General features: G+C 50.7%; 1 protein-coding gene across 2 annotated transcripts; it reads right to left on the bottom strand.

The window, feature by feature from the left end:
• Positions 1-171: 171 nt before the first annotated feature.
• On the bottom strand, positions 172-27,585 carry PCSK7 (proprotein convertase subtilisin/kexin type 7). Of its 2 annotated transcripts, XM_045556409.1 has the most exons (17): positions 27,068-27,585; positions 25,388-25,507; positions 24,441-24,920; positions 23,655-23,789; positions 22,881-23,046; positions 21,764-21,854; positions 20,761-20,815; positions 20,149-20,287; positions 18,928-19,028; positions 16,183-16,350; positions 15,621-15,728; positions 15,013-15,115; positions 3,465-3,621; positions 2,824-2,918; positions 1,901-1,994; positions 1,518-1,635; positions 172-1,227 (listed from the first exon to the last, which is right to left on the bottom strand). In XM_045556409.1, exons 3-17 carry the CDS (start codon positions 24,906-24,908, stop codon positions 859-861), a joined length of 2,367 nt encoding a protein of 788 aa, XP_045412365.1. In that variant the 5' UTR covers positions 24,909-24,920; positions 25,388-25,507; positions 27,068-27,585; the 3' UTR covers positions 172-858. The 2 variants fall into 2 exon arrangements, with proteins under 2 accessions (XP_045412365.1, XP_045412366.1); XM_045556410.1 differs by lacking the exon at positions 25,388-25,507 and having other exon boundaries at positions 27,068-27,139.
• Between the last annotated feature and the right edge of the window lie 32 nt (positions 27,586-27,617).

Below are 27,617 nucleotides of genomic sequence, written 5' to 3'. Positions count from 1 at the left end.
CTGACTAGCATGGGAGGCCACGAAAAGGAGGAAGAGCCACGGCCCGCAAGGCAGACAGCTGACCTCCGGGGGGAAGGCCATTTCCCTGAGCACTTTGCGGAGGAAGACGGGGTGGTCGCAGAACTGGAGTGGCAGTGGCCCCAAGGCTGTGTCCTGAAACACACGTGTCTGACGCCCGCTCTGCAGTCTGCAGTCCTGCCGCAGGGGTCCCTCCTGAAGCAGCGCAGGCCCTGGGGAGCCAGGCCCATCCCCACTGTGCCCTTCAGAAGGACGAAGGGTGGGGGTGATGGTGAAGGAGTGGGGTGCTTTCAAGGTTGGCTTCTGACAGGGGTCCAGAGAAAGGATAATGGAGGCAGCCTGCTTTCAGGACAGGCATGTCTGGGGGCTCTTCCCAGCCTCCAGCCCCAAGTCCTCTTCCCAAGGGACCCCAGTGATGCTTCTGTTGAGATGCTCTCCTGGCCACGGCAGCACCTTCTCAACCCATGCACGGTCTGGGAGTCCCCCACGCACGGTGTGACCCAGACAACTGGTTTGCCCAAGAGAAATGAGGACAGAGGCCTCCCAAAGGGCGCACCAATCTAGTCCAAGACCTTCTCACCAAAACCTCTTGTTCAGTCGGAGAAGATACTGTGGCTCTCACCAGACCGTTCTCTGGCGCCAATCCTCTGCCACTTTACCTTAAGAAGGCCCTCACCCTCCTTGAGCAGTCAGAGAATGCTGTTTAGGCCTCACATTCCAGACGTAAGCAGCAGGACTGCTTTCCCGCCAGAGCGCCTAAAAGTTGGGAGCCGCTTTGTAAACTTTCCCACTTTGGGGAAGCAAGAGCCTGTCCCACACCGAGTCTGTGAGGCCCCGAGGTCAGCAGATCTGCTCCTCCTTCCCCTGCAACAGGTCTGTGGGTTGGTGCTGGTGAGGGCAGTCCAGGGCACTCTGGTTGATCTGGGACAGGGTCCAGTCCCCTTGATCCAGCAGGTCTGGGGCAAGGAGGCCAGAGGTAGTGGGAGGGTCCCCGCTCTCTGCTTCCACTCCGTCTACATCTTTGCTGTTGCAAAGTGGCACTGATTCCAGCTCTGTCCCCTCCTCCCTGGCTTTTCGCCTCCGTTGGGGCCAGTGGCAGGGTCCACGCCTACAAAGTGGTTTGGAAGCCACCTTCCTCTGGGTCAAATATACTTCCAGCATGTAGTAGATGGTCCAGAAGACAGTAAAAAAGCCTATCAGCACCAGCGTCTGCAGAAAAGCCAAGCACCTGTATGAGGGACTGTAGCATCTCTCAGCCCAAACTATGGACTCCAAAAGTCTCCCCGCTTCTGGGACAGCCTCTCCCACCCCAACCACTCGTGTTATTCCCTCCCCCCAACAAAGCCTGAGTTAGCTCCTAGAACAGGATCAAGGCTGTGAAACCACTGCTGGGGCCCAGGTTTCCCAATCCTTCATTCCCCAGGTCACCTTGAATATCACAAGGACCAACGCCCCAGGACAGTCTTGTCTACCTGTAGCTTGAGTCGTGGCCCTAGTACCTTGAGGGTGTTGGGGGTGATGGTGTAACCATCTTCCTCAGGAATTTTCAGCCCAGGTGGGCAGGGCAGAGCGAAGCCGTCATGCAGGTATTTTCCACTCATGGCACTTTCTATCAGCCTGTGGAGTAGAGAAGGGTGCCCCACTGAACATGGTCCCCACACCGCCTGCCCTCACCCATCCTCCTACCTCCCAGCTGCAGGGAGGGAGGCCCCACAGCGAAAAGGGCAGGGCACGCTGTGGGCTGCCAGCCCGTGCCTCTATCTACTGGCTTGAGGCTGGAGCTGGGAAGCACAGTTGGGGTCAGGGGGATGGGGCTCCCTAACTGGCGCTTTCCCCAGCCCCCCCCGAGTTGCTCCTCTCTGACACATGTGGCTGTACCTACCTCTGTCTGTCCCTGATGTCTATGGGACTCCACACAGAGCCATATAGGGTCAGCTGCCACTGCCGGAGGATGCCCACCTGGAATGACTCATCTCCTAGGGCAGCAAGTGGGGCAGTCACAAGCCAGCCCTTCTGCTGGCCCCGCCAAACAGCCGAGGCCCTGCCCGCTCCGCCACCCAGAGGGGCTCAGCCCACACGGTCTGCTGTGGTAGTTGTCTAACTGTGTCCCATGGATCCCAGAGTTCTGTACAAGTGCCTCCCTGGGTACCCGTAGGAATGGAGAGTTGAAAGATTCTGCTCCAGAGCAGAGAAGTTTGGCCTTTATCTCTTATATTCTGGGGGGGGGGGGGGGGGTGCAGCTGGGATTCTGCTCGGAAAAAAAATGTCTTTCTCCTAAATTAAAGAAAGGTTTGAAAACCACTGGTCTAGTGAATACCTAACTTGATGGCAGTTGGGAGGGTTGGGCTCAATTTACAGTCTCTGTGTTGATATTGAAGATACTCCATAGTCACTGATACTGAGACTTTCCACAAGTCACTTCAAACCTCTGGGTCAGTTTTTCAAAAAAAAAAAAAAAAAAATGGTGAAAATGAGTCCTGCCCTTACCTGCCTACCAGGGCTGGCCAAAGGATGGTTATATGTGAAAGGACTTGAAATGTGGTTTCAACAAGGAATTTTTGTTGCTATCCTGAGGAAAAATGGATCAGTCACTTCTCCAAGGAAGGTGAGACGCAGTATAAACGGACAGTTTTAGATGTCAATGCCCATGTTTTGGATGGGGCATACTTCTTGGCATCAACCCTCTTGTCCAATGGCAACCCTATGCATTCCACATGGGACACCTTCTGTGGGACCCTAAGATCCAGAGGGACCAGATGATGAGCAGGAAAGGCAGGGCCCTGGCGGAAGGGCAGGGAGGCTCACCTACATCCCTGACAACCAGCCTGTAGACCCCTTTTGCCCTCTCCCCCCAGCATCGCACAGTGGAGAAGGTCCAATCGTTGAAGCCGTTGGGATCCCTGGGGAAAGAGCACAGCAGAAAACGTGGAAGGCCTGGTGCAGGGAGCCGACCCCTTCTTCCAGAAACGTTATTTTCCTAATGCAGTGGCCACGGAAATGAGCTACAGCCATTTGGAAAGGTGCCATGGGGGGTCCTCAAGTGCTGTCCCTTGCCCCTGGGGTCTCATGGACGGAGGGACCCGCATCAATGTGGAGTAGGGGAAAAGGCAGGCACCGCAAGAGCACGGATTCGGGAGGCCCACAGATCTAGGTTCTTTCTTACTCTCTCAGGCACTTACTAGCTCTGTGACTTGTGTCCTCAGTTGTAAAAGGAGGTTACAAAGTCTATTTTGCAGGGACCTATTTGCAAGGATTAGAGCAAATGGATGTACAGTGTAGTGCCCAGCACTGTGAGCACCTGAAGAAAGCACGTGCTAAAGGGCTTCCGGCTGCCAGGGCTGGCCGTGCCACAGCAGCGTAGGACAGGGCCAGTGTCCCCTTCTCCCACAGGGAGAAAAGCTCTTGCTGCAAAGAGAGCCCAGAGGGCCATAGGCGAGTGTACGTACGAGTCCATGCTGCGAGGGGCGCCGATAAGGGACATCATGCCACTGGGGCAAAACAGTTTCAGTTCCAAGCTGCCGCGCCGTGGGTGAGTGATGGAGACTGCCACTGCCACATGCTCCAGGGTCTTCAGCCCCGACATCTCCAGGTCCATGCTGCTGACTGCGGGAAGTCAGGCTGGGCAGCTGGGAAACCAGCCCACAGACACTTACGCCCTCACTTCATCCCAACATGCACAAAGGCACACGCTCACTGACGCCACATACAAACATTTATGGCAACCCTGCTGGGACCCAGCGTATACAAGTAAATGGAATGGAGTTGCTGCTTTCACGTTTACACTCTAGTTTAGAGTCTAGTTGGAAAGACAACACATTCTTAAGACCCAATATCAGAACCCAACAGAGCAACTTCAATCATTCATTCATCCCCAAAATTAGTTGCTGAGTACCTCCTACATTTCAGGCAGTGTACTAGATGCTGGGACTATAAAGATAAGTTGGGCATGGTCCCTGCCTTCTACCTGCAAGTGGAAAATGATATGGTATGAGATATATACATAATTGACAAGGGAACAGAGATGAGTCCTATGGGTTTGGGCACAGAGCAGTGACACACTCTGAAGAAGGAAATGAATCCAGATAGATGAGAGGGTTGGTGGAGGGTATTCTAGGAGAGGAAAATGGCACGTACAAAGACAGAGGTAGAAATGAACAAGTCTCATAGTGAAGACAATACAATATTAATTTCTTAAAAAAACACTGAAGTGGAAAAACTTCAAGGAAATTATGTCAATGAATAAAGCCAATCTCAAAAGGATACATACTGCACGAACCCATTTAGATGGCATTCATGAAATAACATCACTGTGGAGATGGAGAATGGACGGTTGCCAGGGATTAGGGATGGGAGGAGGGAATGGGGTGCAGCCACAAAGGGATAACACAAGGGAGTCTTGTGGTAATGGTACAGTTCTGATCTTGGTTGTGAGTGTGGTTAGGCAAGGCTACATACATGATAAAATTGCACAGAGCCACACACACACACACAAATATTGAGTGCATATGTAAGTGGTGAAATCTGAATAAGCTCTATGGATTTTACCAACATCAATTTCTTGGTTTTTATATTGTACTATAATTGTGTGAGATGTTTACACTGGGAGAAGGGTGCATGGGACCTCTCTTGTACATTTCTTTGCAACCTTCTGTTAATCTACAATTACTTCAAAATAAAAAGTTTTTTTAAAAAAGCTACTGAAGTGGAAGACTTAATTGGAGACTATTGAGAAATTAGGTTGCAATGAGAAATAATTCTCTTGTTTTCTTTTTTTCCAGAGACAGGGTCTCACTCTGTTGCCCAGGCTGGAGTGCAGTGGTATAATCACAGCTCACTGCAGCCTTAAACTTCTGGGCTCAAGTGGGTCTTTCCATCTCATCCTTCTGAGTAGCTGGGACTATAGGTGCATACCACCATGCCTGGATAATTTTTTTATTTTTTGTAGAGAGAGGGTCTTGCTATGTTGCCCAGGCTGCTCTCAAACTCCTGACCTCAAGTGATACTCCTGCCTTGGCCTCCCAAAGTGCTGGGATTACAGATGTGAGTCACCATGCCTGGCCAAAAATAATTCTTTCTAAAGCAACTTTTCTTCCATTAATTCATTCCAATATGCAAGGCAGACAGCAATACCTTCATTTTACAGAAGCAGCAGCTCAGAGAGTACTGAAAGTAGGGGGCAGGGAACCTAGGTTGGGAAGGGCTTTAACAAATTCTGTTTTAAATAAGCATCTGAGACCTATTATCGATTACTGAGCAAGGACAGACTTTTTTTTTTTTTTTTTTTGAGACAGAGTCTCACTTTGTTGCCCGGGCTAGAGTGAGTGCGGTGGCGTCAGCCTAGCTCACAGCAACCTCAAACTTCTGGGCTCAAGCGATCCTACTGCCTCAGCCTCCCGAGTAGCTGGGACTACAGGCATGTGTCATCGTGCCCGGCTAATTTTTTCTATATATATTTTTAGTTGTCCAGATAATTTATTTCTACTTTTAGTAGAGAGAGGGTCTCGCTCAGGCTGGTCTCAAACTCCTGACCTCGAGCGATCCATCCGCCTTGGCCTCCCAGAGGGCTAGGATTACAGGCATGAGCCACCGCGCCCGGCCCAGACGTTTTTTTTAAAAAGTGCTGAAGGAAGGTTACTCTAACAGCTGTGGGTAGGATGAATTAGAGAGAGGAGCAGGTGAGAAAAGACCAGCTAACATGCCACCACCTCATTCCAGGGGTGTGCGCATGGGTAGCTGTGACTGAAGGAGGAGGAGGAAAGGAAAGGCTCAAGACTTTCTGTTCTTCCTACTCCCTGTCCCTACTGACCTCCTGCTCAGTTCCACCTCACTGCACTTGCTGAAGAGTGCCACGTGCCATCACCTACCATGACACCAGTGTTCCCGAGGACCACCTAACCAATGTCACACCTTCATGCTGCTTTACCTCCCTAACTCCAAAGCCCTTTCTCAATCCATGGCAGCCACCCACACCCAGGACCATACCTGGACCTTGTCATTACCTGGGGCTGCTTCACTTCTGAATGGCTTAGTAACTCTCACTGTGGGTTTTCTTATTATATAAGCAATACAAATCAATTAAAGATGATAAATTAGAAAAGCAGATGGGCAAAAGTAAAAACAAAAGGCACCCAGAACTTTTGGTAACATGCCAGTAAGTATCCATCCAGATCTTTCTGTGTACGTACATGTGCATGTATGCACTTTCTATGATTCCATCTGTCAACTCTCCAAAGCCAATGTCCCATCTTCTGTGAAAACAAGGCCCCTCCTTTCATTCCCTTCCTGACCCCTTCACACTCTTGCAATCCATCCAGCTCCTTTTTCCTAACCGGCTGAGATGCCACAGCTCAATGACTCTCCAACCTGCTTGTCTGTGCTCTAAGCTCCCTTTCCCTTCTTGTCCTTTCACAGTAACATTTGGCCACAGTCAAATCCTGGATCAGCCCAATTACCTACTTCTTGGCTGGATCTTCTTGTTTACGGCTTTCCTACTACAAATGAAAACCAAGAACAAATAAACTTTTCTTCAACTCTTTACTTCCTTCCACCTAATAACATTAAGAGCATGGGCTCTGGAACCATCCAGCCTGGGTTCAAATCCCAGCTCTGCCATTCACGAGCTGTGAGAATTGAACGAGTTTCCTTATCTGCAAAATGGGGCTAGTAATAGTGCCTATGTCACAGGGCTGATAGGAGGATAGGATTAGTTAATATAGCTATGTGCTCAGAATGGCACCTAGCAAGTCTTAAGGCTACATACATATCAGATATTATTTCCTTTGCTGTCAAATTTGAGAAAGCTCCCCCCCTCTTTTTTTTTGAGACAGAGTCTCACCCTGTCACCCAGGGTAGAGTGCAGTAGCATCATCATAGCTCACAGCAACCTCAAACTCCTGGGCTCAAACGATCCTCCTGCCTCAGCCTCCGAGTACCTGGGACTACAGGTGCATGTACCACGCCTGGCTAATCTTTCTATTATTAGTAGAGACGAGGTCTCCCTCTTGCTCAGGCTGGTCTGGAACTCCTGACCTCAAGTGATCCTCCCTCCTAGGCCTCCCAGAGTGCTAGGATCACAGGCAGGAGCCACTGTGCCCGGCCTAGAAAGCTCTTTATGTTCACTATCACTACTCCTCACCCTCCCGATCATCCCTGACACTTCTTTCTACCAACATAGCACAGTATGCATAGTTTTAAACATAAATTGGTTCTAGAGTGCCTATAATGAAAGAGAACAATTCCCTGCCCTGTTCCTTACCACCTTTGTGATCCACTGCCCAGAAGCAAACATATTTTATTGCTTTTAGCTGTTTTCTTCTGGGATCTACCTTCATGTTTCTAAATAGTAAGCATGTATGGCTATTTCATGATTTACCAATCTGAGACATTATTTCTTGCCTTTTGATTACGGCAGATGACTTAACAGCCTATGTGCACACCTTCTTCCCAACCTGGCCCTCACATCTTCTAAAAATAATTCAATCACAATTTTCAGTTAGATCAACATGTAGTATACCTTACAGTAACCTTGTCAATATTATGTTGAATCTAGCCAAGTAGTGTACAATGGTTATGTTAATATTTCATTTCCTGAACAACTTGTTGCTTTCCCCTCTGGAGTTAACATTAATAATTGTCCCGTTTTTTGATTTATTTAAATTCATGTCCCTGTCACTAATTCTTCCCCAGCTTCACAAAAGAACCACCTAACTTCTCTGAATGCTATCTTTTTTAAAATTTTATTTTACTTCATTTTGTTTTTAGAGATGAGGTCTTGCTCTGTTGCCCAGGGTGGGGTGCAGTGGCTCACTGTAACCTTGAACTCCTGGGCTCAACTGATCCTCCTGCCTCAGCCTCCTGAGTAGCTGGGACTATAGATACAGGCCTAGCTAACTAAAAAACTTTTTTTTATAGACAGGGTCTCGCTATGTTCCCTGGCTGGTTTTGAACTCCTGGCCTCAAGTGATCCTCCCATCTAGGCCCAAGCCACCGCACCTGGCTTGAATACTATTTTATTAAATGAACAAAGTGGTCAGGGGCTCCCTCAATGTCCATTTGCCCCTGAGATTCTCTCTCTGCAGCCTTCTGTCCCACCCCTATCTGCTGCGCTGCTGTCGGGCTGGGACCTTCCTTCACCTCTCACCTGGGCTTTCACCTCCTCTCTCATCCCCCTTTCCCTTCTTCCTTCTTTCTTTCCTTTGTTTTTTCTTCTTTTTCTTCTCTTGGATCAGCCTTCATTGAAGCACATCTTCTAACAGCTTTTAGACAAAGGCAGCGTGAGTAAGATCTTGTATGTCTGAAAATATCCTTATTCTACCTTTCCATGTGATTAATTAGGTTGGGAACAGTTTTATTGACTGAAAATTATTTTCATCAGAATTTGGAGGTATTCGGAAAATTTCTTCCAAATGGCAGTGATCCCCATTACTTTCAAAAGCCAGTTGGAAGCTTAACCATGGGCAGAGCCTGTCACCTGGAGGGCATCCTTACAGTTAACTGGACTGGGACTCGGCTGTTTCCTTGGAGGAGCCCCACGTATCAGTATCTCTAAATCTTTTGAAGGGAAATCATTCCATTTCTCCAGAGAGGACCCTTCCAATCTCCTGGCTGCCAGTGCCTTGGTACTGGAGCAGCTGGCTTGGTGGGAAGGGTCTCCTCCTCTCAGTAGAGTCCCTGCCTCCCCCTTTGTGCTGTACCTGGGGGCGTGGCTCTGGAGAACACACCTCCCAACTCCTGCCTAGATAAGGAAGGGGCCATCACCCAGCTGCTAAGGATGGGAGAGGGTACCTAGAGTCTTTCAACTGACCCCCAGTTTTCATCTCATACCTCATCTCTGTCTCCTGCAGTACTGGGGCCTCCAGGGCCTGAGCCTTTTGGGATACCATAGCACGAATGGGCTTGTTCTCAGTACCCCCCTTGCAGGGATTTGGCTTGCAATTCTCTTAGCCCGGCTCACTTCTCCATTCATTTTCCACCTTCCAAAAGTGTGATGAAATCTCTCATTTCCTGTGGTCTCCTCTTTTTGTTTTTGTGCTTATACCATTTTTACTCCTTTATTCTTATTTTGGTGAGGTTTTGGGAGAGAGCAGAGGTAAAAGCATGTGTTCAATTTGCCTGCTTCACTAGACATCTCCCCCTACCCCATTACTCAGACAGCCACAGTCTAGCTTTTGCACCTACAAGTACACTGAAATGATTCTCCCCCAGGTCGCCAGTGACCCCTTTGCTGAACCCAGTTACCTTCTTCAGTCCTTGTCTTGCTTGCCCTCTCTCACTGGAACTGTCCTGATTCCTGGGACAACACTCTCCTGATTGTCCTCTTGTCCCACAGGCCATCTCCTCTCAGCTTTCGCTGGAGGCTCCTTTCCTCTGTCTACTCCTTTCATGTCAGGCTTTGTCCTAGGCCCTCTTTAATCCTCTGTCTACCCACTAATAATGGTGATCTCATTCTCTCCAAGACTTTTTTCTTCCATTTTTATGCTAAGGACACTCAAATCATTATCCTCAGTCTAGAATTTCAAAGTTATTTATTCAACTGCTTTTTAGGTGTAACTTTTTTTTTTTTAAGTTTTTCAAAGATGGCGTTGTGCTACGTTGCCTAGGCTATCTTGAACTCCTGACCTCAAGTGATCCTCCTGCCTCACCTCCTGAATAGCTGGAACTACAGGCACAAGCCACCGTGCCTGGCTAGATATAACTTTAAGATGTTGTACAGAAGCCTCAAACCCAGCATAGTCAACATGACCTTCCTCAGTTCTCTATACCTCGTAACCCTCACCAAATCTGGTCTTCCTCCTGGATTTTCAATCTCATTTGATGTCATCACCATCTAATCAGTTGCCCAAGCTAAAAACCTAGAAATCTTTATAAATGTAAATACTTTTAAAATATGTAATATATGTTTATTTATATGAACATATATAAATGTAACATTTATATACATATACATATATACACACACATTTTTTTTTGAGACAGGGTCTCACTCTGTCTCCCCAGCTAGAGTGCAGTGGCATCATCATAGTTCACTGCAACCCGAAACTCCTGAGCTCAAGAGATCCTCCTGCCTCAGTTTCCCATGTAGCTGGGACTATAGGTACATGCGACCATGCCCAGCTAATTTTTTAATTTTTTGTAGAGACTAGGTCTTGCTATGTTGCCCAGACTCCCACCCTCAAGTGATCCTCCTGCCTTGGCCTTCCAAAGTGCTAGGATTACAGGCATGAGCCACTGTGCCCAGCCTATAAATTTTTATTACAAAAAATTTCAGACCTATATAGAAGTCAAGAGAACAGATGTTCTCAACACCTAACTTCAATAAATATTAAAATATGCCCAATATATTTGTTTCACTATGACCCCTACTTCTTCCCCTGCCCAGATTCTATCAGGGGAATCCCCAGATAGTCAGTAAAGATTTCAGTATGTAAGGCCAGGCGTGGTGGCTCACGCCTGCAGTCCTAGCACTCTGGGAGGCTGAGGCAGGAGGATTGTTTGAGCTCAGGAGTTCGAGACCAGCCTGAGCAAGAGCAAGACCCAGTCTCTACTAAAAATAGAAAAAATTGGTGGTGCTCCCCTGTAGTCCCAACTACTCAGGAGGCTGAGGCAGGAGGATTGCTTGAGCCCAGGAGTTTGAAGTTTCAGTGAGCTACGATGATGCCACTGCACTCGAGCCAGGGCAACAAAGCGAGACTTTGTTTCCAAAAAAAAAAAAGAGAGAGAGAGAGAGATTTCAGTATGCATTTCTAAAAGATAAGGCCCTGGGAATCTCTTTGATTCCTTTCCTTCTCCCTTACTGCTAATACCAATTGGTGACAATCCCTCTCAAAGGCCTTCAAGATGAAGCCCAGACTCCCTGCCATGGCACACAAGGTTCTACCTGGCATGGCCACCTCCAGTTTTAGGTCCTCCTCTTTCCTGCACCCCATGCCCCAGCCATACTGAATTACTTGCAGCTCCCTGAAGACACCATCAACTTTGTACATGTTGTTCCTGTTGCCTGGATGTCTGTTTCCTCACCTTTTCTCCTGGCTAGCTTATATGGTAAAACTCAGGGCAGTCACCAGTTTGAGAACCCTTCCCTGTCTTCTCCACTGGTAGAAGACGTCTCTGCGGTGCTCTCAAAGCACGTGTGCTGTCCCTGTTGCAGTGCGTGTGACATCGTATTATACTGCAAACTCGGCTGTCTTCCCTACCAGATTGTGAGCTCTTTGAGGGCAGGAATCATGTCTTATCTCTGAATCCCTAGAACTGAATACAGTGCCTGCGATGAAGGAGGTCTCATATATTTGCAGAATGAATGAGTGAATCAATCAAGGGACAGACACTTCAGAGAAAAAAATGAAAAGACTAAATTGCAAGGGAAAGGCCAGGGGAAGACTTGGGGAGAGCCAGGGGATACAGAGGGATTAAAAATGCCAGAGTTTCAAGTTTGGGGACCTAGGGAACAGTAATGGCACTGACCTAAATGGGAGAAACTTGGAAAGCAAGCTGGCTTTTGAGAAGTGATAATAAGATCTAAAATTTTGTATGTGTTAAATGCAATGTATTGGTAGAATAACAACACAGAGTGATTTAGGAAGAGAAAGATGAAGGAAAATATTTATGGCATAGCTGGAGGAGAGCACTGATGTGGCAGGGAGGTGGCTTACAGGAGAGTAAATGACATGTTATGGAACACTATGGAACAGAACAGAATCCAAAAAGGAACCCAATCCAAAAAGCAGTGCTTGGCACATAAGAAGCACTCAAGTCTCAGCTGATGTCCTCATCTTATTATTTGGCCTTTGGTAAGCTGGGGTTTTTTTCAACTCCCACCCTCTGTCCCAGAAGCCCGGGCTCTATCTGCCCACAATCTTGTGGAAGCTGTTGTATGATAATCTCTATCCTTCTCACTGGTGAGGGATCCCAGTAAGAGAGTTTGATCTAGGAATCATCTGTGGAGAGGTGGTAGCTGAGGTCATAAACACAGCTGCATGGTCGCGGAAGAGAACGTAGAATGAGGAAAAAGCGGTCATGGAATGAGTCCTAGAAGACACCCACAGTTTGAGAGTAGCTAAGGAGCAAACAAAGGAAACAGGTAGCTCGGGCAGAGAGGCCAGAAGAGGGCTCCGGAGCAAAGGCACTGGCACAGGTCAGCAGAGGACAGAGGCTGCAGCAGAGCCTCATGAATGGGGTTAGAGGGGCAAGAAGAAGGGGAGGAGGGATGAACTCTGAAGCAGCTCCTCTGAAGCAGATCCAGAAAGGGGCACTGAGTCACGAAGGAAGTCCTCAGGGGCAGAGGAAGCGTGTGATGAAAGTGAGCAACTGCTCGTTCATTCATGTGAAAAGTTGCTGGCTGAAGGGTAGCAGGGATTTTAATTTGAAGGCGGAAGGAAGAATCAGTATCAAGGCAAACGGTGGTTGCAGAGGGAAGGTGTGGAGAGCTGCGGGAACAGGGTGTGCAGCGCAGGCGGAGGGTCAGCCAGCAGACCCAGACTGCGAATAAGGACGAAGGACAGAGCAAGGGCGTGTTCAGCAATCTCCTGATACACGCACGATCTGCGTATAAGACACTCCTCCCAAAGCTCCACTCTCCCTCCTGCCCTTGGGTAGAGATTTCAGACCCAGTGTCAGGGTCTAAAACACCAAGGGGCCTCAGTCCCCTTTCCCTCACAGCCTCCTGTCAGTGGGAGGAAGAAACATCTGTCCTGCTCTTTGGCTGTGCTGCTCAAAATGGTAGCCATTAGCCACAGATGACTATGGAAATTTAAATTAATTATAATTAAATAAAATTAAGTTCCTCAATAATATTAGCCACAATTTAATTACTATTATTGTTTTTTTTTTTTCCCCCTGAGACCGTCTCACTCTGTTGCCCAGGCTAGAGTACCGTGGTGTTAGCCTAGCTCACAGCAACCTCAAACTCCTGGGCTCAAGCAATCCTCCTGCCTCAGCCTCCCAAGTAGCTGGGACTACAGGCTTGCACCATCGCACCTGGCTAATTGTTTCTATTTTTAGTAGAGATGGGCTCTCGCTCTTGCTCAGGCTGGTCTTGATCTCTTGACCTCAAACAATCCTCTCACCTCGGCCTCCCAGAGTGCTACGATTACAGGCTACGATTAAATTATAACCACAATTTAAATGTTCAATAGACTCAGACGGCTGGTGGCCACCGAGTCGAGCAGCACAGATACAGAACCTTTGCATCACTGAGGGAAGTGCGATGGGAAAATGCTGCTTACGAGTTTTAGAGGCATTTCACCTCCTCTTAGGGATGTTTGGCTCTCTCTGCCTTAAAAAAATTTAACTTTCCAGCTCCTAGACACTGACTGAACCAGGTGCTGGTGGAAAAAGACTATTGCTTGGCTGTGGGAGAAGGAGTTTCTTCATGGTGTGGGACTGAGACGCTCAACTCTCTAGTAACTGGACTTACTTCCTTCAACTTCCAAGCAGGCCCACAAGCCTATCCCTTCTGTTGTGTCTGCTCAGGAGTAAATGTAGTCACATCAGAGGAGAAGACACCTTGGCTGGCCTCTGCCCTCGGCAGCCGTCCTGCCTGCTGCGCTCCCAACAGGCGAAGGGCTCCAGCAGCCAAACACCCTGAATCTTCCCCTCCCTTCTCTTGATCCTGCTCTCTGCACTAGACCACCTCCCACTCTCCCCCACCCAGGGCGATCTGTCCTTCTTTCTCCTGCTTCCTAGTGACAAGCAAGCAGTTGCCAGATGCCTCAATACCTAGGGAAGTTCTTCAGACATTCTGGTTAGTGGGAAGCAGAAGATGACAAAGCTGGAAAGGATCCTAATCCTCTAAGTGGACGCCCTCGCTTGACAGAAGTGACGGGAAACAGCGCAGGCCGGGAGGCAAGTGAAAGGGCACACTATCTCCAAGACACGCGAGAGCAAAGCCAGGGGGTTCCGACCGAGCTGCATTCCTGGGAATGTTTCTGAACTTCCCTGTCTTGGCTGATGCTTTATGCCCTTTCCAAGATAACATTCCTTTTACGGACAATGCAATGACTGGCCCATGGGTTTCACTCCTCGTGGAGGGAAATTGGGCAAGTGCTGGACGTGGTTAGGGAGAGAGACAACTCAAATCTTCCCCATAAAACCTCCACCGAGGGCAGTGCCCCTGCCCTCCCTTCTGCGTGGCCTTCTTTGGCCATTCCTTTTCCTGCTATGGCTCCGGTTTGATCACTTGGTAAGAGGACAGGAAAAGTGAGGACAGAGTTCTGGTTTGGGCACTAAGCATGACGTGCTTCACCCTTCACAAAAAGTAGTTCATAACTCTGCATGTCAAAATTACTCAAGGGAAAAAAAATCCCCCAAGGAACTCTCTGGGAAACGTGCCGATGGAGGGTCCTCTGGCACAAACATCCCGATTTGGCTTCCCTCTTCTCGGGGAGGGGCTTCCACCTCTGTGCTCAGTGTAAAATCAGATCGCTGACCTTGAAGATACTCCCCCCTCACCTTACAGACAATCCTGGTGACCCTGGGCACCAGGGACACAGGGGCAGAGGACAGTCACTGAAGTCTAGGGAGACCTCTACAGACTCTCTGTCCCACTCCCAACAGACCACATCTGACTCTCTGTTAGATAAGCAAGAGGATCAAAGGAAGAAATTCCCAACCCTTTTACTTCATCCAAAGGGCAATGGGCTGAATCGAGTTCTCTGGCAAGATCTTAGAATGGAAGTCATAGGAACTCCTTTCAACTCTCGCCTCATCTCCCCAAGTCCCAGCCCCACTCTTCCCACCCGCCGTTCTCAAGGTTGCTTAGTGGCTCCTTTTCACTACTAGTAACTCAGGAGAAAGGTCTCGTTTAAGCAGCCAGGGGGCCAGCCAACTCAGAAGCAGCAACATGTCCTAAAATGGTCAAAGAAAACTCCACAGGTTTGGCTGGAGCTCAGCTCCCGAAGGAAGGGGGAAGAGTCCAGCAGGGAGGATGAGTTTAGCATCCCCAGCACCCCGCCCCAAACCTCAGGCCTAAGATTAACCCCCTGGGTGCTGACTACTTACCATTCCACAGGACCTCTAGCGAGCGGGGGGACTGCGGAATAGCCTTGTTCTCTTTCAACACGGGACCGACGTATGATGCTAAGTAAGGGACAGACGTCCAGATCTATTAAAGGAAAGATAGGGCATGGGAAATTAACAAACAAGACTGATTAACTCACATTCTCACAAGCACATAAGACACACATACACGCTTGTCAATACGATCTCTAAGGTCTGACTCTTGCTTTACTGTTCCTCTCATCATCACCTTCTTCTACTCCAGAGGCTCCTGCTGACACCCTGGAATACTCCTATGGCACCAAACCAAGGAACCAGAGGAAATGGCAGTGTCCAGGGTGTAAGAAGAGAACCAGAGCACCCTGAGAGTCCCAAGCTATACTCAGGTCCCATTTACTCTCTACTATTAACAATAGCTTGGAAACTTCAATTACAGGATCAAGCCTGCTTTTTCATTGGTAAATGGATACCAGCTGGGGTGAGGGGAAAGGTGGTCAGATAAATGAAACGAGCAAACATTCATCAGGCACCTGCAATGTGCCAGACAATGTCTCAGGCATTCAGCCCCCTCCTTTCACTCCACACAGGGCACTCTGCCAACACCCGTTCACCTTGGCTGCATTAACCAGCCTCCAAGCATTGAGCAGGCCGAAACCGTGCTGGTGGCTATGGCTGAAGCCTGCCTCGTTGGTGACCCAATCTGCACGGCGATCTTCATACTGAAAGGACAGAGGTCCTGGTTAGTCTCTTGCACTGCCAGTGTAATCTCAACAACCTCAGTCTGGTTTCCTGCTCACCCTGCTGGCTGATCTAGTCTAGACGCTCCCATTGAGGCTACCAGGAATGGATTCCCCAAGGAAAGCTGGGACGAAAGGTCAAAGCCTATGATGTCATCACCCCCCCTCAGTGGCTTGCTCCTAGAGTCGGAGCCAGAAGGCACAAGCGACAGCCCAGCCAGAGCTCTCCTTTGCAGGTAAAATGGCATCAGCAGAATAGGTACAAATGAGTTTAGGTCTGTGGTCTTGGTGGGGTCCCCACACCTGTTCTTTACACACGCAACTCAGAAAGGGACTTGGTGCATAACATTTGGGACGTTTAGAAAGCGAAGCCTCCTGATACCTGAACTCTGGGGCAGGTTGGGCCAGGCCACTTGTCCACCTGCTGGTAGCTCACCTGGGTGGCTGTGAAGACGATGATGTGCTGGACGTCGCGCCATGTGAGGCAGGGCCGCACCTGCAGCATCAAGGCTATCATGCCAGCTGCCAGAGGTGCTGCGGCTGAAGTCCCTGTGTGGCCCTCAGTGCAGCCAGTGCCCTTCTGAAGGTCCCAGTCAGTGGTCACCTGGGGAGTGGAATGGATGGGGGAGTGGGTTATAGACTGAGTTCCAAGGTGCTGTGGCGTGAGGGGCACAGAATAAGGCTCTCAGTTCCACCCTTCCTTTGTTAGAGCTGAATCTTTGACTAGAGGGGAACCCGCTAGCAGGGCAGGACAAAGGAGATCCTTAATCCTTCTGCCTTCTTAAGACAACATCTGGAGAATGAAGATAACGATGATAAGAATGAAAGTCACTTCTGAGGGTGTGACTGTGGGGAAAGAGGGAGACGTGGGTGGGCGCCAGTGCAGACAACAGGATCCCAAGTCTTGTTCCTCTAACACTCTTGCTCCCATTCCCAAGTTCTCCATCCCCCCCCCCCCCCCCCGCAACCAAGCTAGACAGAGGAAGTGGCCAGGGGAGCTACTGGGCCCCAGCTGGAGCCGGGACAACAGTGAAGGCACCATTCAAGGAAATCCAACTAGGCAGCTTGGCGACAGGGGCTGGAGTGACCTCGGTACGACCACGGGGAGTGTGTTCCCAGGGAGAGAACCGTGTCCTTGCCCACCCCCGGGGTTGGCAATGGGCTCAGTGTCTACATGGCCTGCCCGCCCTCTCTGTGGCCCTAGACAGGACAAGCTGCCTCACTGCCCCAGGCCGGGTGCCCTGAGTGCCCCTTCTCTACCTGTGGTTCTGAGGTGGGAGGCGAGAGTGGGGGAGGGGGAGATGTCATCTGTCTGGCATCAAGCTCTTTTCAGGCTTTCATCAACCCTGGAGCCTCAGAGGGTTTAGCTGGAGGACGGGGAGGCCCTGCCTGACTGCTCCACTGTGCGGCACTCAGATCCTTGGCACACGGTGCCAGCGCCAAGACCAGAAAATTGCTTTCTTCCAAACATGTCTTCTGGGCTGGACACCAGGGTGCCAACTTCTGCCAAGAGCTGTCCTTTCTCCATTGTCCTCACTGCTTCCCTCCAGCTGTTACAGCAGCTGCCAAGAGATGTAATTTTCACCCAGATATCATACACTCCCAGGAAAAAAGGGAAAAACTCTCTCCCAGTTGTAGTCTTAACGAGAGTGGGAAGCCCGGTCGGTGCCAGGCAGCAGATTGATTTTTTTCCTGTTACGGAAAACAGCCTCCCAGCGACAGTCTAATGTGCAGCCAGGAGGCTCGTGAATTTGCCTATGGTGGCAGGAGCCCCGGGCAGGCATTGCGAAGTCCAGAGCGGCTCCCCAGGCAGCCAAATGGTGGGCAGCATATGCCCCCAGCCTCTGCCCTAGGAAAGACAGCTCCACCCATCTGCCCTGGTCACTGAGTAGAAACTGGCACCAGGTTTCCAATGCAAGGACACTCCAAGGATGGAAACTTGGCTAAGTAAACTCTCTTTTCATTTCTGGACAAATTACAGTTCAGATGGAAGGTGGGGGTGGGAGTGAGCTGAGTTAGGAGGAGAAAAGCCGGGTACTGCAGAGCAAGAGTGATAATTGTGTTAGGGAGACGTCTTAGGTTCCTGGCTGGGGCAGGGGCAAGCTTGGCTCCCCTGAATTTTACCAGGGGGTGAAGCGTACGGCATGTTCCTGATCATCCTCCTAAGCCAGCCGGGGCCGGGGTGGGATGCCCTCTGTGCAGAGCCCAGCCTGCGGAGCAAAGCCTCTCTGGCCTTTCTACTTTAGTCCACTCCCGTTTCTCTTCTCCCCAGGGTGGGGGGAGGAGGGAGTAGGGGTCAGCTGGCGCAGAGCCTTGGAACATTGTGTAGACCAGAAGTCATTTATTGGCATAACAAAGTTTCAGTTTTGGAAAATAAATTTGACCCAGCAGGAAGACAAAGCAGCCCAATTCCCAATGGCCCTGGAGAGACCTCCCAACCCAGCCACTGGAGAAATCTGACACCACCTGGCTCCAGCCCAGCTCTTGCCTGGAGCCTCCTAACCCCATATGACACTACTATGGGCAACAGGGACAGGCACAGAGCTCTAAGATGATGGTCCAGACACCTGGCCTAAACCTGCTAGGATGGAGCTAAGTCCAGCCGGATGTAGGCAACAGCCCCTGAATTCTTTAACTGGTTCCACAGGCTGGAGACGCTCCACTCCCCTGCCCTGATCTCGTTTGCTACGACTCCAAGTATAGCTCTGAGAAAGAGCTCTCTCTCGTGTTGACATGAGACATTCTCCTGACTCCTTTTCCTGCCCATCCCATAAAAACAACCACTAGCTTTACTCCTAAAGATAAACATGACCAGAACTCACAGTTTTTATCTAAGGGCTGAAGAGCAATGGAATGATGATTTTTTTTTTTTTAAGTCCACAGAAATTTGCAAAAGCCTAAATTCTACCAAAGGAAGACATTTCAAAAAAGGTGTTTAACAAATGTGACACTTAGTTTCTATATTTGTCCTAATTCAAAAACTTTAAGATAAAAACCATTTCCACAGATTTACCCAGAGTCCTCAGGTCGGTTCTCCCAGCAGTGGCTGGGACACAGCTCAGCTGGGGAGGTGGCACCTGAGTGCCAGGACGGGGAAGCAGGGAACACAAACATGCTGCGAAGCCTGCCACGTGATGTCTTGGGACAGGGGCAGGGTGTGGAGGGCCCGGGAGACACTTACGATGCTCCGTAGCATCTTGTCTCCACCACTGAAGGTGACCGCCAGCATAGAGGCACACTCCTCTGCGTAGAACGGCATGCGCCCCTCCTCATCCACAGCACCTAGAGACCCAGGAGGGAAAGGGTAGCTGGATGAGGATGGGGTCCTGCGGCAGGGGCCTGACAATACCAGAGTCATCTTTGAGCTATCACTTGGGGGACTGCCCTGAGTTTAAACATGATCTGAGTGGCCCAAGTCCCTCAGTGTGCCCCAAATCCTCATCTGAACAGGAAGCCTCAAGCAGCAGAGAGTATACTGTGTCCCAACACCATTCTTTCAATTGGCTCTAGAGTAAAACCGGGGGCCTTCCACTTTTATACCTACTTATTCATTCACATGTTCATTGTTTTCAAAACTGATTAAGCATCTACTGTGAGTCACACACTGTGCTAGGCATCAGGGCCATATGGAAAAGGCCGCAGTCCTGGTCTCAAGGAGCCTGTAGGCTGGGCGCAGTGGCTTACGCCTGTAATCCTAGCACTTTGGGAGGCAGAGGTGGAAGGATCGCTTGAGGCCAGGAGTTTAAGATCAGCCTAAGCAACATAGCAAGACCCTGTCTCTACAAAAAAATAAGAAAAATTAGCCAGGCATGGTGGCGCATGCCTGTAGTCCCAGCTACTTGGGAGGCTGAGGCAGGAGGATCACTTGCGCCCAAGAGGTTGAGGCTGTAGTAAGCTATGATCCTGCTGCTACACTCTAGCCTGGGTGACAGAGCAAGACCCTGTCTCTAAAAGAAAAAAAAAGAGAGCCTACAGTTTAGGTAGGAAGTCAGGTAAGTAAATCAACGCAGCTGGGGTGGCAAAGGCTCTGACTGGGAGCACAGGTGAAGGGCACTTCATTTAGGCTAGTGGGGACTCAGGGGAGGCTTCAAGCAGGAGGCAAGTGGCCCACAGAAAGGCCAGAGCAGAGGCTTAACCAGTTGTGGTGGGGTGGAGGTGGTGGTGATCTCCAGATGATGGGTGGAAGGTGTTCCCAGTGTATGGTGACATCTAAGGAAGTCCCAAGATCCTTTGAGAGCAGGGCTAGTCCTATCTGAGCCCAAAGAGATGACTGTGCTCACACATTTAGATAGACGCACTGAAGCTGGGGCGCACCAAGATATGCACTGCCCTCACCAAGTGACACACACACACACACACACACACACACACACACACACACGCAGCACTGTCAGGTCACTACCTATGGTGACTGTGTAGATGGAGTTGGCGTAGCCATCGTAGTTGCAGTTGTCATTGTGCTGGCCCCCATTACCACTGGCTACCACAAAGATGCTCCCAAAGCCCTGGCGACCAGCAATCACCCCATGTTGCAAGGCAGCCTGAGGAGCAAAAATGTCCGGTATCAGTTGAGGAACTCATGGAAAGACCTCTACCTACCACACCCGTCTTCCTCTCTATCCCTTCTAAAATGAAAAGAAAAAAAGTTCAAAGGGCACTGAGGATAGGGAAAAGATTTAAAGACAGACAGGAGATGGGGAGGGCGCTTTTACGTGAGCAACATCTGATGGATGTACTCTGCTTATCAGAGGACAGGGTGGAGCCAGGACAAGACCAAAGGAAAAGTCTCTCGAAGCATTGCTCCATTTCCCTAAGAACTAGTGTCCCCATGCTTCCTGCCCCCAGGTTAGCCACACTCTTCCTGAAAGGAGGCAGCAGGGCTAGATGGCATACATCTGGCACTGCAAACAGGGTGGGTGGGAAGAGGGACTGACTTGTGGCACTTCTCCTAGGACTGAATGACGAGGGTGTCCCGGCTCTCCTAGACAACCTTTTCCCTGCAGTTCACAGTTACCTTTCCAAGCTGATGTGGGCCATCCACTGTCTTCCCATCGTCATCTGGTCCCCAGCTGTTGAGAAATACCCAGAGGGAAGGGGCAGAGCCAGGCTGTGGCTACCCACCCAGGGCCTCCCTGTCTCAGCTGGTCACCCTTCTGCCTGCAGCTCCTTCTCTCCTCCCAAGGGGTCCAGATTAGGACTCCCATGACTAAAAGACATAGGGTTCAAAGGTCCATCCCTTCTCCAAAGTAGAAAACAGAAGTCTGTGCTAAGGTTTTTCTTTTCCTTGGACATATCCCTAGTTTGAGACCATGGTTTCCTGCCCCTAAAAGTCCTTTCTCAGGCAGCAGGGAGCAGGGGGCAGTACACAGTGGCAGAGAGGGACAGGAGCCACCCCTCTCCTGATCTAGGGATCTACTGCTAGGCTTGATGGCAGAACACCTATGAGGGAATATCAGTCTATGTAAGTTTTCAGTGCTTAGGCTCAGGAGTTCTCTATTCTTTCTCCAAGATGAAATGTACCCTGTGGAGAATGTCATGCATTTAAGGGAGGTACTGTTGGGGGCAGGCTTAGGTGCCATCAATGCCACGGGGGCTGCCCAACCCCAGTTCCTCCTTATCCTTCCCACCACAGCATGACCTGAAGCTGCAGGTGCATACACACACGGAGGGTGGCAGGGACTGTGCTGGGCATTCAGCTTCCCTGTGGTTGGAGAGGAAAGCCTACTTTCTCCCAGAGGCCTTATGAGTTTGGAAAACAAATAAATGTGGGGCAGCCTGGGGCTTCTCTTGTGGCAACCTGATTTCTGGGGTCACAGAAGCTTAAGACTGAGAACCTAGTGGCTGGAGATCGGGAGAAATGAGGGCAGTGAGCTTATTAGCTGCACCCAGTGAGGGGTCCCCTGCTCAGGCCTGCCTGGGTCAGCCCATTTTGCAGGTCTTTTGTCAGCAGATTCATCCCAGGTGCTCTAGCCTCTTGCCTTCCCACCTGCTCTGCCTCACCCGCAGCTCTGCCTCACCTGCAGCTGTAGATGTCATTGATCTGGTAGTGCTTGTTGAACGCCACAGCCTCCATGCTGTCTGTGAGAGGTCCATCCAGCACCCGGATACCTAGGCAGCAAAGGCCACAGCAGCTCCTCACTAATGCTGGTCCCCGAGACCGGGAACTGCACGGTGGGGAGCCACATGCGGGAGGCTTACTTTTCCCTCTATGCTTTTTTGCACTGTTTGAATTTTTATACCACAGGTATATGTATTACCTGTCCGAAAATATTTTTTAACATAATACTGGAACTTAGACTTTAACAATCATGGGGTCTGGTGGGAGAGGCATAGAACGTAGGTTACCAAGGTTCCCTTCTTATCTTCACCCTTAATCATATAAAACGCCTAGCACGGCGCTTGACACCGAAGATGTTCAATAACCGGCACTCGTCACCATCGCTACTCTCATGGATGCCTAATTTTACTCTTTAAAATGGGTGGGTCACATCCCGGTGACCATGTAGGGACAAATGGGCTTTCAAAAGGGACTTGAGCCTGAAGGTTTCTGGCACCCTCTGGAGTTTCATTTACAGACGGCTGCTGCCCTCTGCAGGAGCGTAAGAGGAACACAGTCCCATTCATTCTGTAGGTTCCCAGGAATTAATTAGGAATCGCAAGGAGAGCTTCCCCATTCATTCCCTTCACCTTCTGCTTTGAGCTGAGAGGCAAAGGAACCACAGGGCTGCTCAGCCCCCCTGAAAGGATGAGAGCAGCCCACGACTGTCAGGAGGACTGGGCACTGGAGAGTTAGGACATGCAAGAGCACAGCCATGGACACGGGATTACGGAGGAAGAACCAACGAGGAGGTACTTTATAGACTACTAAAATACCAATATTATATAGTCAAGTAGAAGGTCATTAATAGTCTGCTCTTATGTATTTTATATAGTGGGGTTTGCTGCTAAAACACATGTTTGAAACACCACTGCACTGAAAAAATCATTGAACTGATTTGTCTTACAAAACTTACCCTTGCTCTAGGCTATGTGTCAAGGGTGGGGTAAAGACATTTCAGTGTGGGAAGGGGTGCAGGGAATGAAGACTGTGATCACAGGAGTAGCCTACTACGGATGGACTCAAGCATGAGTTACCTGCTATGCGGCTCCCATAGGCCACGCCCACGGCACAGAAGCTGTTGTTGGGCACAGCAGCGATCTCTCCTGCACATCGCGTGCCATGGTGGTTGCCGTTCTCCACATCCGGGTGGGGCATGGGGTCAGGGTCATTAGAGTTGAGGTCATAGCTACCTTCAGGGCTCTGAAATATCAGGGGAGGGGGCAACATGTGGTCACTCACTGGTTAGAAGGGGTCAAATCCTGGAGCTCAGGGAGAGAAGGAACAGGGAGTTTGGGACTCCAAGACAGGGCGGCAAGCCCATCTTTCTCTGCAAACCACACGGGGTTCAAGATGTGAGCAAAGAACTGGAGCAAAACTGAGAAGTACCACAGCTCTCAGCAAACCTGTCTCTTGCCTACTATAGGAATGTGCCCACTGCTCCGTGGCTTGGGAAACCTGGATAAAAGAGGTTTACGGCTACCTAAAGGCCACACTTCAGAGAGAAGAAGGTACTCAGAACTTCAGTGGAGAGGAAAGCTGCCTACAGGGGCCACTCCCTAAGCACCAGGGAAGGAGCAGCAACAGGAAGCAGGAAGCACTGCCTGGGATTGCTCTGCCATGGGCTAGAGCCACCTGCGGTGCCTAGACTGCCTGTCTGGAATGCTGGCTGGGGCCACCGAGAGAAGGTGAACATCACCCCACCTCCCAGGCCCTTTTCTTTGGCTCAAAGACCTTTAGGAAAGGGGACAAGACCGAGCAAACATCAAGAAGGAGGTAAGATGTGCGGTGGGAGGGGTTGTTCCACTCACATAGTTGGGGGCGATATCCTGGATGGTGTGTTCCACTCCATCATCCACCACCACCACTGTCACCCCTCGCCCAGTCACATTGCGCTCCCACACACCCGTCACGTTGATGTCCCTGCCGGGCCTCCGCCGGTTATACTGTAGGAAGGGGGGTAGGAATCCAGTGACATACAGCATGCCCCAGAGAGAGACAGAGTGAGAGCTGGCAGCCCCCTTCACCCTTGGCCTCCACCAGAGAGCCAGACAGAGGCTGTAGACCAACAGAGCCAAGGAGGGGCACAGGAGGGCTGTGCTACAGCCCTGGTCTCCAAGTTCAGCATCAGTCACGGGTGACTTGGCATGAAATGGTGGCTAGGGTTAAGTGCTGGATGATGTAATTATTATGCCAGTGTTAGTTATCACTTATGTAATAGTGTTTACCATGAGTCTCACACTGTTCTAAGTGCTTCTCATACATTAATCCACTTATCCTAACCGTAATTCTATGAGGTAGGTACTGTTACAATCTCCATTTTATAGATGGAGATACTGAGGCACAGAGAGGTTACGTGGCTTGCCCGAAGGCACATGCTAGTAGGTGGCAGAGCTGGAACATGTGCTCAGGCACCGCAGAACACTGGCTCTCTAGCAGAGGGTAGAGGGGAGGTAGAGCCCAGGGGCAAAACATACCACAGAAATGTGTCCTCAGGCAAAGGATGTCAGCAACTGAGGAGTGATGAGGTCGGAAGCCCACTAAAGCACTAGACAGAACTACTCGTCTGAAACTGAAAACTGCAGGGCGGGACTCACCAGGTGCCATTGCTGCGGGTACTTGGGGTCATTGAAGTGGACGTTGCGCTTGGCCCGCTTTAGCAGCCTCTGCTCTGAGTGCCAGCGCACAGTTTCATGCCTGGCCAACACGGCTTCCGCCTGCTGCCGGATGGCCTCCACCTCCAGGGCCTGCCCACGCCCAGCTGGCTGGACCAAGAGGTAGTGACCCCGGAGCTCTCCGATGCGTCCGGCATTCACCAGCCCTGCTGCGTGGGCCACGGCATCTGCCTGCTGCTCCAGAGTCTCTTCTGCCCCCTCACCTTCCAGGCTGTCCAGATGCACAGCCCAGCTTAGCCCCCCTGGACCCTGGGCCTCAGGCCCACCTGTCCCTGCCAGGCACATGACCCAGGGAACCAGTAAGAAGAGCCCCGCTAATTCCAGCCAGAGGCAGGTGGGCAGGCCCAGGGGGGCATCCAAGTGTGGCACTCTTTGCCTCCCCTTCGGCATCAGAGCAGTAGGCTGCAGACAAAGAGGAAGGACATAAAAGAGGTGGTAACTGTAGGAGTCTGACAGGGAGACTTTGAACCATCAATGTGTTCCCCCTGGAAGTCCCCAATCCACTCCTTTTAAATTACTGAGTATTTGATCCTCTCTTTTTGTTCACATTTATCCCTGACCAACAGGGACAAGCCCCCAGATGGAGTGTGGGCCAGTAATGACCCCAGTGGGTGACCTTCCACAGCAGTCCCCATCACACCAGATAATCCAGCAGAGAGGGTCCAGTTGCTCACAGACACCACGCCCTTCCCCCTGCTGCCATGCACAGGGCACAAAGTACACGCCACTCCACAAACGACTGGCAGCAAATGACTGTTCTTTAAGAGAGGACCCCTGCCCCTTTAGAGAGCACATAAATCTTTCCCCAGCAGATTCCTCAGTGCAATTGTTCTCAGGGCTAACTCCCCACAAGGGGGCCCCATTCCCACCTGGACTCTACGTGAGGCTGAGCTCCTGGTCTGGCTAACCACGTCACACTCATCTTGTGCAAAGGGAGAAAAGGCATCACTTTCACTGTGAGTAGTGTTGACTCAGCACAGGCTACAGACCTGGGGGACCCAAGAACAGGAGAAACAACGTCCCACCAAATCCAATGGAACAAGCAGACGCTAGATGAACTTCAGTACCAGTGACCAAAGAAACTTGATCAAGTGTCATTTCTAGGGATCTAAAATAGATCATAGACCAGAACAGAACTGGTATTGTAAGGCTAAATCAGTATAAAATCCAGAAGCCCTATTTCTTGAGCTATCATGGCACGCTCTTTTCATTTTTTCCCCTGGAGGTCTAGTAGAGAACTTAACTGTTACCAAAATGCCTCCTGAGAAAGTAAGTAACACACTGAGGAAGTAAGTAACACACTTCCTGAAAGTCTAAGTGGTAGCTAACTTCCTGGTTTGTGTGTCTCCCAAGGATGCCAAGGGAAGTGAGAAGAGGCAGGGGGAAACGGGAGAAAGCCAGAAAATGCCAATGAAACTGAACAGCATCAAGGGCAAGCCAGCAAGCAGGAGAGAGGAAACAACTGGAAAACAGCACTAAAGAGCTGCCCCTGTAACTAGCTCAGCAGGCTGGCTTCAAAGTGAGGGCTCAGGCTCCAATGGCCTAGGTTTGATAGAACCAGGGACTTGGTCTTAGGAGTTCTCAAAGAAAAAAGGGCCAAGTTGGAGCTGGTTGGCAACTGTGGCAGGTGAATGAGGTGGCAGAACATGTGGTACCTATGGGTGGCTGGGCTCCTTTAAAAGCCTCTTCTCTCTACTGAGTCCACATGGGGGCAGGGCTTAGTACTGAGACACACACCCAAACAGATCCAACTCAAAGCATTCCAGAAAAATGGGTATTTTACTGAAGACTCCATGTAAAGGGAGAGAACTTATGCCACCTAACATTTCCCTCTAAAAATCTCCATTCCATATCTCTTCCTCTCTTTTCCTCTTAAGTTCCCAAACATATTCCCTCTCAAATCCCTCCCTGACCCCTAGCAGCCTCGACTGTCCCAAGATAGTACTCTACTAAGTAAAAAAAAATAAATAAATCCTGTGACATAGCCAGATAATGATCCATCCAGACAGGCTCCTCCAGCCTCAAAAAATCCCAGATTTCCGGAAGAAAGAAACCTGAGCTCTTCCTGTCTCCCAGCGGCAGAGCAGCACTTTTATCCCCAGGCTTCTGGGAAAGGAACCTTAAACACGTTCTGAAAGCAGATCTTAACCTCTTCTAACTGCTACGCCTATCTTTACAGCTCTTAGTGGTCAAGGAAGAGTACGAGCAGCCCGGAGTCCAAGATTCTACTCCCAAGCGACTGTCGTCCTCGCTGCCTTTACACCCAGTTCCTAGAAACCATGTTAAGCACAGGGGTCAGTTTCACCGATCCCCATCCCCTCCCCCCGCCCCGCCCCCGACCTCTACTGCTCGGTGCAATGTGCCCCTCTCCTCACTAGCACCCATGCTATCTTGGCATCCAAGACCTTGAGGCCCCGTCCTCCTGGGTTCCCCCACTCCAGGACCGAAGGCTCCCTCTGCGCAGCGCCCTCATCCTCAGACGCCGGCTCCCCCGGGTTCTGGGCCACCTGGACTTCCAATGTCCAGCCCCCACCTAGTTCCCAACTCACCCGCCCGGCCGCAGCTGCCGCCGCCTCCCTGCGGAAACTCGCGGCTTCCCGGGAGCGGAGCAGCCAGTGACAGCAGCATCACTTCCGCCCGGGCGGCGCAGCCAATCAGCGGCGAGCCCCGCGGGCCCGGGACGACCCAGCGGGCCCGAGCAACCCGCGTTGGGGGGCCGGCTCCCGCGGGCGGCCTCTGTGGGCAGAGGGCGTGCGGGTTGGACCGGCTTAACTCGCGGAGCTCCACCGTCAGAGGCCTCGGGGCATCTTCAGCAGGGTCCCTCCCCGCAGGGTTCTTCTTCATGGCGTCCTCTGAAAAGGGCATCTCGGTGCCGACCTTTAAAAACACCTCGTTGCTCTCCTCCCTCTGACCGCCATGGCCTCGGTTCTCCCTGTAACTTCCCCAGAGGGGCTCCTGCCCCCACGAGGTCGCCTTCCTTCTCGCGGTCGCCTCTCTCTTCTTCCCTGCGCCCCGGGAGAGTCGTCTTGCATCTCAGGGGTCTTCCGCCGCATCTCCGTGTCCAGGGCGGCGCCAGCTCCCGCCGCCAGAGGGCGCCGT

This window comes from Lemur catta, chromosome 7 (genome assembly GCF_020740605.2).
Source record: "Lemur catta isolate mLemCat1 chromosome 7, mLemCat1.pri, whole genome shotgun sequence".
NCBI lineage: Eukaryota > Metazoa > Chordata > Mammalia > Primates > Lemuridae > Lemur > Lemur catta.
Note: the sequence above shows the minus strand (reverse complement) of the source record. Positions and strands in the feature narration are given on the sequence as shown.